We start from the raw sequence: 13,846 nt of genomic DNA on the forward strand, positions 1-13,846 counted from the left end.
CACAAGTTCCCAAAAGGATTCTTATGGCGTATCCTTTTCCACAAACGGATAGGATACGATGGGAATCTTCGCCTAAAGTAGACAAGGCGCTGACACGCTTGTCCAAAAAGGTGGCACTGCCTTCTCAGGATACGCTTCCCTCAAGGATCCTGCTGATCGCAGGCAGGAAATTACCATGAAGCACATTTACACTCATTCAGGTACTATTGTTAGACCGGCTATGGCGTCGGCCTGGGTTTGTAGTGCGGTTGTGGCATGGGCAGATTCCTTATCTACGGAGATTGACACCTTAGATAGGGATGCCATTCAAATGACCATAGAGCATATCAGAGATGCTGCCTTGTATATGAGAGATGCTCAGAGAGACATTTGTTTATTAAGCTCCAGAATAAATGCTATGTCTATTTCTGCTAGGCGGCTCTTGTGGACCCGACAGTGGACGGGAGACGCCGATTCAAAGCGGCATATGGAGTCCTTGCCTTACAAAGGGGAGGAGTTGTTTGGAGACGGCCTCTCGGACCTTGACTCTACTGCTACGGCTGGTAAGTCGAATTTCTTACCTAATGTCCCCCTGCAGCATACAAAAAAGGCACCTCATTATCAAATGCAGTCCTTTCGTTCCAATAAAAACAAAAAGGTACGGGGATCGTCCTTTGTTGCCAGAGGGAAAGGCAGGGGAAAGAAGCTGCACACAGCTAGTTCCCAAGAGCAGAAGTCCTCCCCTGCGTCTGCAAAGTCCACCGCATGACGCTGGGGCTTCCCGGGGGGAGGCAGATCTAGTGGGGGCTCGTCTTCGGTTTTTCAGCCACGTCTGGGTTCACTCGCAGGTGGATCCCTGGGCATTAGAGATTGTTTCTCAAGGATACAGGCTGGAATTCGAAGACTTGCCTCCTCGCCGGTTTTTCAAGTCGGCTCTGCCGGCTTCCCCGTCAGAGAGGGAGCTAGTGTTGGCAGCAATCCAAAAATTGTATATTCAACAGGTGATTGTCACAGTTCCTCATCTCCAGCAAGGAGAGGGATATTACTCGACCCTGTTTGTGGTCCCGAAACCGGACGGTTCGGTCAGACCCATTTTAAACCTAAAATCCCTGAACCTGTACTTGAAGAGGTTCAAGTTCAAAATGGAATCACTCAGGGTGGTCATCGCCAGCCTGGAGGAGGGGGATTGGATGGTGTCCCTGGACATAAAGGATGCTTACCTTCATGTTCCGGTATTCCCCCCTCATCAGGCGTTCCTGAGATTTACAGTGCAGGACTGTCACTACCAATTTCAGACGTTGCCGTTTGGGCTTTCCACGGCCCCGAGAATTTTCACCAAGGTAATGGCGGAAATGATGGTGCTCCTGCGCAGGCAGGGGGTCACAATTATCCCGTACTTGGACGATCTCCTCATAAAGGCGAGATCTCGGGAGAAGTTGCTGGACAGCGTGTCTCTGTCCATGAAGACGTTGCAGTTACACGGCTGGATTCTCAATATACCGAAGTCCCAGCTAGTCCCTACAACGCATCTAACTTTTTTGGGCCTGATTCTAGACACAGACCAGAAAAAAGTTTTTCTTCCGGTCGAAAAGGTTCAGGAGCTCATAGCCCTGGTCAGGAACCTATTAAAACCAAAACAGGTTTCAGTGCATCATTGTACGCGGGTCCTGGGGAAGATGGTGGCTTCATACGAGGCCATCCCTTTCGGCAGGTTCCATGCGAGGACTTTTCAATGGGACCTCTTGGATAAAAGTGGTCCGGGTCCCATTTACAAATGCATCGAAGGATCACCCTGTCTCCCAGGACCAGGGTATCTCTCCTGTGGTGGCTGCACAGTGCTCACCTACTAGAGGGTCGCAGGTTCGTCATTCAGGACTGGGTCCTGGTGACCACGGACGCAAGCCTCCGAGGCTGGGGAGCAGTCACACTGGGAAGAAATTTCCAAGGCCTCTGGTCAAATCTAGAGACTTGTCTCCACATCAACGTCCTGGAGTTGAGGGCCATATACAACGCCCTGCGTCAAGCGGAGGAATTGCTTTGGGAAAAAACGGTTCTGATTCAGTCAGACAATGTCACGGCAGTGGCTCATATAAACCGCCAAGGCGGAACGAGGAGCAGAGTGGTCATGGCAGAAGCGACCAGGATTCTACGCTGGGCGGAAGGCCATGTAAGCGCGCTATCAGCAGTGTTCATCCCGGGGGTGGACAACTGGGAGGCGGACTTCCTCAGCAGGCACGACCTGCATCCGGGAGAGTGGGGACTTCATCAAGAAGTCTTCGCACAGATCACGGGTCGGTGGGGACTGCCTCAAATAGACATGATGGCATCCCGTCTCAACAAAAAGCTAAAGCGGTATTGCGCCAGGTCAAGGGACCCTCAGGCGGTAGCGGTGGACGCTCTGGTGACACCTTGGGTGTTCAGATCGGTCTATGTGTTTCCTCCTCTTCCTCTCATACCCAAAGTGTTGAGAATAATAAGAATAAGCAGGGTCAGAACAATCCTCATTGTTCCAGATTGGCCACGGAGGACTTGGTATCCGGAGCTGCAAGAGTTGCTCACAGAAGATCCGTGGCCTCTTCCTCCAAGGCAGGACCTGCTGCGGCAGAGGCCCTGTCTGTACCAAGACTTACCGCGGCTGCGTTTGATGGCATGGCGGTTGAACGCCGGATCCTAGCGGAAAAAGGGATTCCGGAGGAGGTCATTCCTACCCTGATCAAGGCTAGGAAAGACGTGACACGTTAAAACATTATCACCGTATATGGCGAAAATATGTTTCTTGGTGTGAGGCCAGAGCTGCTCGTACGGAGGAGTTCCATTTGGGCCGTCTACTTCACTTCCTTCAAACAGGAGTGACTTTGGGCCTAAAATTAGGGTCCATAAAGGTCCAAATTTCGGCCTTATCCATTTTCTTTCAAAGAGAATTAGCCTCTCTTCCTGAAGTACAGACTTTTGTGAAGGGTGTGCTGCATATTCAGCCTCCCTTTGTCCCTCCGGTGGCGCCTTGGGATCTTAACGTGGTGTTACGTTTCCTCAAGTCACCTTGGTTTGAACCACTCAAAACTGTGGAGTTGAAATACCTCACGTGGAAAGTGGTCATGTTGTTGGCATTGGCTTCGGCAAGACGTGTTTCAGAATTGGCGGCTTTATCACATAAAAACCCATACTTGGTTTTTCACGTGGATAGGGCAGAGTTGAGGTCTCATCTTTTCATGTGAACCAACCTATTGTCGTGCCTGTGGCTACACGGGACTTGGAGGATTCCGAGTCCCTGGATGTGGTCAGGGCTTTGAATATTTATGTGACCAGAACGGCTAGAATCAGGAAGACTGAAGCTCTGTATGCGGCCAACAAGGTTGGCGCTCCTGCTTCAAAGCAGACTATTGCTCGCTGGATCTGTAATACGATTCAGCAGGCGCATTCTACGGCAGGTTTGCCATTGCCTAAATCGGTTAAGGCCCATTCCACTAGGAAAGTGGGCTCTTCTTGGGCGGCTGCCCGAGGGGTCTCGGCATTGCAATTGTGCCGAGCTGCTACTTGGTCGGGTTCAAACACCTTTGCAAAGTTCTGCAAGTTTGATACCCTGGCTGAGGAGGACCTCATGTTTGCTCAATCGGTGCTGCAGAGTCATCCGCACTCTCCCGCCCGTTTGGGAGCTTTGGTATAATCCCCATGGTCCTTACGGAGTCCCAGCATCCTCAAGGACGTTAGAGAAAATAAGATTTTACTTACCGGTAAATCTATTTCTCGTAGTCCGTAGAGGATGCTGGGCGCCCGTCCCAAGTGCGGACTTCTTCTGCAAGACTTGTATATAGTTGCTTACATAAGGGTTATGTTATAGTTTATCTGTTGAATCGAGGCTATGTTGTTGTTCATACTGTTGACTGGGTAGTGTATCACAAGTAATACGGTGTGATTGGTGTGGCTGGTATGGATCTCGCCCTTAGATTTACAAAAATCCTTCCTCGTACTGTCCATCTCCTCTGGGCACAGTTTCCCTAACTGAGGTCTGGAGGAGGGGCATAGAGGGAGGAGCCAGTGCACACCCAGAGTCCAAAGCTTTCTTAAAGTGCCCTATCTCCTGCGGAGCCCGTCTATTCCCCATGGTCCTTACGGAGGCCCAACATCCCCTACGGACTACGAAAAATAGATTTACCGGTAAGTAAAATCTTATTTTTTAGCCTGATCGCTGCGTTGCGAACAACGGCAGCTAGCGATAAACTCGGAATGACCCCCTAGAACTGTAGCCAGTGGCCTTCTCAGTACCGGCTGCAACAAAAGTGGATTGTAATGCAGTTACAGAAAATATACCTGCTGTTAACTAAGGGTGATTTTAAAAAGGAGGTGGTGTAAAGATAGAACATTGTAATATTTCTGTACTGAACCCAAATAATTTTCTCTTACGTCCTAGAAGATGCTGAGGACTCCGTAAGGACCATGGGGTATAGACGGGCTCCGCAGGAGACATGGGCACTCTAAAGACTTTAGAATGGGTGTGCACTGGCTCCTCCCTCTATGCCCCTCCTCCAGAGCTCAGTTAGATCCTGTGCCCAGAGGAGACTGGATGCACTGCAGGGGAGCTCTACTGAGTTTCTCTGAAAAAGACTTTTGTTAGGTTTTTTATTTTCAGGGAGCACTGCTGGCAACAGGCTCCCTGCATCGTGGGACTGAGGGGAGAGAAGCAGACCTACTTAAATGATAGGCTCTGCTTCTTAGGCTACTGGACACCATTAGATCCAGAGGGTTGGAACGCAGGTCTCATCCTCGCTGTTCGTCCCGGAGCCGCGCCGCCGTCATCCTCACAGAGCCGGAAGATAGAAGCCGGGTGAGTATAAGAAGAAAGAAGACTTCAGAGGCGGCAGAAGACTTCAGATCTTCACTGAGGTACCGCGCAGCGGTAACGCTGCGCGCCATTGCTCCCACATTCACACACACTGACGGCACTGTATGGGTGCAGAGCGCAGGGGGGGCGCCCTGGGCAGCAATAATAAACCTCTAGGAACACTGGCTGACATATATATACTGCGGTGGCAGTATATTAAATAAACCCCCGCCAGTATAAAGAATTTGAGCGGGACCGAAGCCTGCCGTTGAGGGGGCGGAGCTTGGTCCTCCAGCACTAACCAGCGCTATTTTCTCCACAGCACGCTGCAGAGAAGCTGCTCCCCGGACTCTCCCCTGCTGAACACAAGTACAGAGGGCAAAAAGGAGGGGGGGCACATTTATTTGGCGCAGTGAGTGTATTATTGATATATAAAGCGCTGTACAGACTGGGAATTTGTTCCAGTGTCCAGTGGCGCTGGGTGTGTGCTGGCATACTCTCTCTCTGTCTCTCCAAAGGGCCTTATTGGGGGACTGTCTCTCTCTCTCTCTCTCTCTCTCTCTCTCTCTCTCTCTCTCTCTCTCTCTCTCTCTCTCTCTCTCTCTCTCTCTCTCTCTCTCTATATATATATATATATATATATATATATATATATATATATATATATAATCCATCCCAGTGTGGGGGTGTCGGTACGTGTGTGTCGGCATGTCTGAAGCGGAAGGCTCGTCTAAGGAGGAGGTGGAGCAGATGATTGTGGTGTCTCTGTCGGCACAGTCGACACCTGATTGGATGGATATGTGGAATGTTTTAAATGCAGGGAGTCAATCCATGGCTTTGACTATGTCACAAGGCCGTTCTGGGCCTCATAAACGTCCCCTGTCCCAGGTAGCAGACACTGATACCGACACAAATTCTGACTCCAGTGTCGACTACGATGATGTGAGGTTACACCCAAGGGTGGGCAAAAGTATTCATTATATGATTATTGCAATAAAAGATGTTTTGCATATCACAGAGGACCCCTCGGTGCCTGACACGAGGGTATGCATGTTTAATGAGAAGAAACCTGAGGTAACCTTTCCCCCATCTCATGAGCTGAATGCTTTATTTGAAAAAGCTTGGGAAACTCCAGACAAGAAACTGCAGATTCCCAAGAGAATTCTTATGGCGTATCCTTTCCCCGCACAGGACAGGTTACGGTGGGAATCCTCGCCCAGGGTGGACAAGGCTTTGACGCGCTTGTCCAAAAAGGTGGCGCTACCGTCTCCAGACACGGCAGCCCTCAAAGATCCTGCTGATCGCAGACAGGAGACTACCTTAAAATCAATTTATACACATACGGGGGCCTTGCTCAGACCGGCAGTAGCGTCGGCATGGGTATGTAGCGCAATAGCAGCATGGGCAGATAACTTGTCATCTGACATTGACACCCTAGATAAGGATAGCATTTTATTGACCTTGGGTCATATAAAAGACGCAGCGTTATATATGAGAGACGCTGCGAGAGACGTTGGGCTGTTGGGTTCAAGAGCCAATGCCATGCCTGCTAGGCGAGCCCTGTGGACCCGCCAATGGACGGGTGATGCCGATTCAAAGAGACATATGGAAACTTTGCCTTACAAGGGTGAGGTTTTATTTGGGGAGGGCCTCGCGGACCTGGTGTCCACAGCTACCGCGGGTAAATCTTCTTATTTGCCTTATGTTCCCCCACAGCAAAAGAAAACACCTCAATATCCGATGCAGTCCTTTCGGTCGCATAAGTCCAGAAGGGGCCGGGGCTCTTCCTTCCTCGCCAGAGGTAAGGGTAGAGGGAAAAGAATGCCTGCTACTGCTAGTTCCCAGGAACAGAAGTCCTCCCCGGCTTCTACAAAATCCACCGCAGGACGCTGGGGCTCCACTGCGGTAGTCCGCGCCGGTGGGGGCACGTCTTCGACTCTTCAGCCAGATCTGGGTTCTGTCAGATGTGGATCCTTGGGCGATAGAAATTGTATCCCAAGGCTACAAACTGGAATTCGAAGAAGTGCCTCCTCACCGATTTTTCAAGTCGGCTTTGCCAGCATCTCCCCCAGAGAGGGAAATAGTTTTAGCTGTGATACAAAAGCTGTGTCAACAGCAAGTGATTACAGGTTGAGTATCCCATATCCAAATATTCCGAAATACGGAATATTCCGAAATACGGACTTTTTTGAGTGAGAGTGAGATAGTGAAACCTTTGTTTTCTGATGGCTCAATGTACACAAACTTTGTTTAATACACAAAGTTATTAAAAATATTGTATTAAATGGCCTTCAGGCTGTGTGTATAAGGTGTATATGAAACATAAATGAATTGTGTGACTGTAGACACACTTTGTTTAATGCACAAAGTTATAAAAAATATTGGCTAAAATTACCTTCAGGCTGTGTGTATAAGGTGTATATGTAACATAAATGCATTCTGTGCTTAGATATAGGTCCCATCACCATGATATCTCATTATGGTATGCAATTATTCCAAAATACGGAAAAATCCGTTATACAAAATACCTCTGGTCCCAAGCATTTTGGATAAGGGATACTCAACCTGTATCAAGTTTCCCCTAGTGCAACAGGGTAAGGGGTACTATTCAACTCTAATTGTGGTCCCGAAACCGGATGGCTCGGTCAGACCCATTCTGAATCTAAAATCCCTAAACCTGTATCTAAAAATTTCAAATTCAAGATGGAATCTCTCCGGGCAGTGATCTCCAGCCTGGAAGGGGGGGATTTTATGGTGTCACTAGACATAAAGGATGCATACCTTCATGTCCCCATCTGTCCTCCTCATCAGGCGTACCTGAGATTCGCTGTACAGGACTGTCATTACCAGTTTCAGACGTTGCCGTTCGGGCTGTCCACGGCCCGAGGATTTTCACCAAGGTAATGGCGGAAATGATGGTGCTCCTACGCAGGCAAGGAGTCACAATTATCCCATACTTGGACGATCTCCTGATAAAAGCGAGATCGAGAGATCAGTTGCTGAAAAGCGTGTCACTCTCACTGAGAGTGCTGCAGCAACACGGCTGGATCCTAAATCTGCCAAAATCGCAGTTGATTCCAACGACTCTGCTATCATTTTTAGGCATGATTCTGGGCACGGAAAAGAAGAGGGTTTTTCTCCCAACGGAAAAAGCCCAGGAACTCCAGAGCATGGTCAGAGACCTGTTAAAGCCAAAAAGAGTGTCGGTTCATCAATGCACTCGAGTATTGGGAAAAATAGTGGCGGCCTACGAGGCCATACCCTTCGGCAGGTTCCATGCGAGGACATTTCAGTGGGACCTTCTGGACAAATGGTCGGGCTCCCATCTACAAATACATCAGAAAATAAGCCTGTCCCCCAGGGCCAGGGTGTCTCTCCTGTGGTGGCTGCAGAGTGCTCCCCTTCTAGAGGGTCGCAGGTTCGGCATTCAAGACTGGGTTCTGGTGACCACGGATGCGAGCCTCCGAGGATGGGGAGCAGTCACACAAGGAAGAAATTTTCAGGAACTGTGGTCGAGCCAGGAAGCTTGTCTACACATCAACGTGCTGGAATTAAGGGCCATATACAACGGCCTACGACAAGCGGAGACTCTTATTCGCGACCTACCTGTTCTGATTCAATTACACAGCAGTGGCTCATGTAAACCGCCAAGGCGGGACAAGGAGCAGAGTGGCAATGGCGGAAGCCACCAGGATTCTTCGCTGGGCGGAAAATCACGTAAGCGCGCTGTCAGCAGTCTTCATTCCGGGAGTGGACAACTGGGAAGCAGACTTCCTCAGCAGACACGACCTCCATCCAGTAGAGTGGGGTCTTCATCAAGAAGTTTTTGCAGAGATAACAAGTCGTTGGGGGCTTCCTCAAATAGACATGATGGCGTCACGCCTCAACAAGAAACTTCGGAGGTATTGTTCCGGGTCAAGGGACCCTCAGGTGGTAGCGGTAGACGCCCTGGTGACACCATGGATGTTTCCGTCGGTCTATGTCTTCCCTCCTCTTCCACTAATCTCAAAAATACTGAGAATCATAAGACGAAAAAGAGTCCAGACAATACTCATTGTTCCGGATTGGCCTCGGAGGGCCTGCTATTCAGATCTTCAGGAAATGCTCACAGAAGATCCGTGGCCGCTTCCTCCCAGGGAGTACCTGTTGCAGCAGGGGCCCTGCGTGTTCCAAGACTTACAGCGGTTACGTTTGACGGCATGGCGGTTGAACACCAAATCCTAGCTAGGAAAGGTATTCCCGGGGAGGTCATCCCTACTCTGATAAAAGCTAGGAAGGAGGTGACGGCGAAACATTATCACCGTATCTGGAGGAAACATGTATCTTGGTGTGAAGCCAAGAATGCTCCTACGGAAGATTTTCACCTGGGCCGTTTTCTCCACTTTCTGCAGTCAGGAGTGGATATGGGCCTAAAGTTAGGCTCTATTAGGGTACAGATTTCGGCCCTGTCAATATTCTTTCAGAAGGAATTGGCTTCTCTCCCAGAAGTCCAGACTTTTGTAAAGGGGGTGCTGCACATCCAGCCTCCTTTTGTGCCCCCAATGGCACCATGGGACCTTAACGTGGTGTTACAGTTCCTTAAGTCACACTGGTTTGAACCTCTTCAAACAGTTGAGTTGAAATTTCTCACTCTGAAAGTGGTCATGTTAGCCTTGGCATCTGCGAGGCGGGTGTCTGAATTGGCGGCTTTGTCTCACAAAAGCCCCTATCTGATTTTCCATGTGGATAGAGCAGAGTTGAGGACTCGTCCTCAATTTCTGCCTAAGGTGGTTTCATCGTTTCATATGAACCAACCTATTGTGGTGCCTGTGGCTACGGGGGACTTGGAATCCTCTAAGTCTCTTGATGTAGTCAGGGCCTTAAAGGTTTATGTAGCCAGGACGGCTCGGGTTAGGAAAACAGAGGCACTGTTTGTCCTGTATGCAGCCAACAAGGTTGGCGCCCCTGCTTCTAAGCAGACTATTGCCCGCTGGATCTGTAACACGATTCGGCAGGCTCATTCTACGGCTGGATTTCCGGTACCAAATTCAGTAAAGGCCCATTCCACTAGGAGGGTGGGCTCTTCTTGGGCGGCTGCCCGAGGTGTCTCAGCATTGCAACTTTGCCGAGCGGCTACTTGGTCGGGTTCAAACACTTTTGCTAAATTCTACAAGTTTGATACCTTGGCTGAGGAGGACCTCATGTTTACTCAATCGGTGCTGCAGAGTCATCCGCACTCTCCTGCCCGGTCTGGAGCTTTGGTATAATCCCCATGGTCCTTACGGAGTCCCCAGCATCCTCTAGGACGTAAGAGAAAATAAGATTTTAAACCTACCGGTAAATCTTTTTCTCCTAGTCCGTAGAGGATGCTGGGCGCCCGTCCCAGTGCGGACTAAATTCTGCAAGACTTGTATATAGTTATTGCTTACATAAGGGTTATGTTACAGTTTTGATCAGTTTCTGGCTGATGCTGTTTTGTTTCATACTGTTAACTGGTTCGTATGTTCCAAGTTGTACGGTGTGGATGGTGTGGGCTGGTATGTATCTTACCCTTAGATTAACAAAAATCCTTTCCTCGTACTGTCCGTCTCCTCTGGGCATAGTTCTTTAACTGAGGTCTGGAGGAGGGGCATAGAGGGAGGAGCCAGTGCACACCCATCTTAAGTCTTTAGAGTGCCCATGTCTCCTGTGGAGCCCGTCTATACACCATGGTCCTTACGGAGTCCCCAGCATCCTCTACGGACTAGGAGAAAAAGATTTACCGGTAGGTTTAAAATCTTATTATTTTGTAAATTTGTAATACAAACGCATTATTTCCCACAGACCAGGAGGTTCTAAGGAAGCTGGAGAAGGAGAAGATTTTGGTGTTTACCCCATCCCGCAGGGTGCAGGGTCGCAGAGTGGTTTGCTATGATGACCGGTTCATAGTTAAGCTGGCATTTGATTCTGATGGCAATATTGTGTCCAATGACAACTACCGAGACCTACAGAATGAGAAGCCAGAGTGGAAGAAGTTTATAGAAGAGAGACTTCTTATGTATTCATTTGTCAATGATAAGTAAGTGTCTTCAGGATTGTGATCAATAATATTTCCTTTTTATCTAATTAATGCACAGTAAAGTGGGTGTAGTATGGTATGCCGGCGTCCGGGATCCCGGCGACCAGCATACCGGCGCTGGGATCCCGACCGCCGGCATACCGACAGCGTGGCGAGCGCAAATGAGCTCCTTGCGGGCACGGTGGCGCGCTACCACGCTATTTATTCTCCCTCCAGGGGGGTCGTGGACCCCCAAGAGGGAGCAAAAGTGCGGTATGCCGGCTGTCGGGATTCCGGCGCCGGTATACTGTGCGCCGGGATCCTGACAGCCGGCAAACTGAAGACCACCCCAGTAAAGTGTGTCACATACCGGTATCTTGAATGTGGATAATTAATCATGATAAAGTTAAATAACTTCACATTTTTAAGCCAACTCCACACTACATGAGCTGTCCTGCTGACCGCCATGTCCAATTCCTTCCCAGGTTTATGCCTCCTGACGATCCTCTTGGGAGGCACGGGCCCAGTTTGGAAAATTTCCTGCGTAAAAAGCCTGTTGTTCCTGAGCATAAGAAGCAGCCTTGTCCCTATGGTAAATAGACTTTACATTAGTTTTTAGGTCATTTAAGTATTTATTTTTACTTGTTTAAATATGTATTTGTTAAGAGGAGTAAATGTTTTCTCGACACTCATATTCCATGTGATCTGTCTGTTTTTTAAGTATCTCATCCGTTCACTTAAGTATAAATGGAGAGTTCACTGATGTGTTTATGTGGTCAGTCTTGAAACCATCTCTTGGTGAAATAATGCCCCCATATATTTCTTTTCTCATCCCCAAAACTGTGCCTAGGTGCTGATGGAAATTGAATGAGCTTTTAATTCAGTTTCATGAATATAAACTTATCATAGACAAAAAATTGAGGAAAATGTTACACTGAATGACCACTAGTAATCTTACATTACGAGAAACACAGTAAGTGCTTAGTTCATTGGAAACTCATACAACTGGGATCATTAGCTAAAAAGATAATGACTCCAAAAATGAAGCCCTCTTAAGCAAAATGAAATCTCTAGAATTGTCTCATAAACACTCTCAAAATGCAAAACTAGACACAGAGTTATAGGCCCTACACACATGCCGATTTTTTGAAAGATATGAACGATCTCGTTCATAAATGAACGAGAACTCGTTCATATCTTTCAGTGTGGAGGCTCCAGCGATGAACGATGCGCGGCCCCGCGCTCGTTCATCGCTGGTCCCCCGTCGGCTGTGCATGCAGGCCAATATGGACGATCTCGTCCATATTTGCCTGCACGTCTATGGAGCCGGGTGACGGGGGGAGTGAAGAAACTTCACTCCCCCCGTCACTGCCCCCCCGCCGCCGGGTCGCCCGTCGGCCGTATCGGCCGTCGGGCACCTCGGCGGCACATCGCCATATGTGTAGGGCCCATAAGTGGAAGCCGGAGCTGCTTTATTTAAGATATTGACTAACCAAACAAAACTTGCCAGTATAAATATTTCCAATGGGGTAAGAAAAAGTTTGCCCAGTCTGCAGGAACAGTGGCCCTAACTTTTATCTTTAAAATTAAAGATGACCGGGAAACACTTTGTTTTCTTACATAGAAAATCGCTGATTGCTTACGGAAATATTGCTCCAAATTATATTACCTGTCACTTTCTTTATCTCTCACCTTCTTAACATATTCAAGAATAATATTGGGGATTATATCTCTTTGATTAATTAAACCCATATCTCGGACAAAATGAAACCTTTACTTACCTTTTTCTATGAGTTAGACAAAGCCAATTAAATCGACCCCTATAGGCATAATTCACAACCCTCGTGGATTTCTGATTGCTTATCATAAAACATTTCAGCCACATTTGGTTTCTTTATTGTTCTATGCATTTAACACAATTAATGACACAAAAAAATGTGTGTACCAAAATCTTTGAAGCTCCTATAATTGTCCTTGCTAAAGAGAAAAAAGACCCCAAATCGTGCTCGAGCTATCGGCCCAATGTGGATTTTAACTTATATGCAAAGTTGTTAGTGAACCACCTAAAGACACTGCTGTCCACAATATTCTGTAGTGGTCAGTGAGATTCATCCCGGGACGGGAAGCAACAGACAATACCTCAAAAATTTTAGATTTATTATATATCAATCAATGTAGGCTAATGTTCCAACAAGTTTACTATCGACAAACTCGGAAAACTTTCGACAGAGTGAATTGGCATCCTTATGGCTGGTGTGCTCGGACCCTGTGTGCTCTGGGCCCTGTGTGCTTGCAGAGGATACTGGCTGCTTATGCTAGGACCAAAATAAACGTTGTCTGGACCATTTGGGTTTGAAATTGAACCCACGTATGGATGCATTAGTGAGGTCCATAGGAACCAATCCTAATATTGGGAGTGTTGACTTAGGCTCTGTATGCTATATAAGTTGGCCCTTTTGTATATGATTCACTGGCAATTGTCACTAACACAGTGGTCTCTCTACCTAACTTTATAATAAAGTTTGGTCATTTGTTAGTGGTGCTGAATTTGAATGCCCAGGAGTCTGTTGTTTAAGTCTTACAATAAGCATTTGCTTTCTGATTGCACCCATCACACATCCCGTATTTAGGATTACAGTTGACAATAGGTGTATGTACTTATGGAGGGGTAACCCCATTTTTTTATTATTTTTTTGGGTTGGGGGGGGCTTCACTACTCTAGGTATTCTAGCCATGGGCTGACCAGTTTAGTGCTGTTTGCTACTATGGCAGAGGGACTCCACGCTGTGTGTCTCCCTGCTATAGTGTCACCAGCCCCAGACACTTTACAGATTTTACAGATTTGTATGAAAACAAGTTGGTTGCGTAGACTAAATTAGTTCTGATTTTTAAAACTGCAGCTCAAGATTTTTTTTGTGGTTTGGGAGGAATAAAATAATAAAAATCTACTTCCATGAATCTTGTATTATCCCCTTACTTTCCCTATCCCACTAGATATGTGCAGAAAGAGGTTGGAGTGTTTGGTTTTGTAG

At 47.8% G+C, this 13,846-nt stretch overlaps 1 protein-coding gene across 3 annotated transcripts in view; it reads left to right on the forward strand.

The window, feature by feature from the left end:
* Positions 1-13,846, forward strand: part of ZC3H12B (zinc finger CCCH-type containing 12B) — a 323,692-nt gene that overhangs the window by 298,969 nt on the left and 10,877 nt on the right. For all 3 annotated transcript variants that reach the window (XM_063937219.1, XM_063937221.1, XM_063937220.1), the window contains 2 exons: positions 10,601-10,835; positions 11,300-11,406. In XM_063937219.1, the coding sequence (XP_063793289.1) occupies positions 10,601-10,835; positions 11,300-11,406 (342 nt within the window). The remainder of the gene's footprint in view (positions 1-10,600; positions 10,836-11,299; positions 11,407-13,846) is intronic.

This window comes from Pseudophryne corroboree, chromosome 8 (assembly GCF_028390025.1).
Source record: "Pseudophryne corroboree isolate aPseCor3 chromosome 8, aPseCor3.hap2, whole genome shotgun sequence".
Lineage (NCBI taxonomy): Eukaryota > Metazoa > Chordata > Amphibia > Anura > Myobatrachidae > Pseudophryne > Pseudophryne corroboree.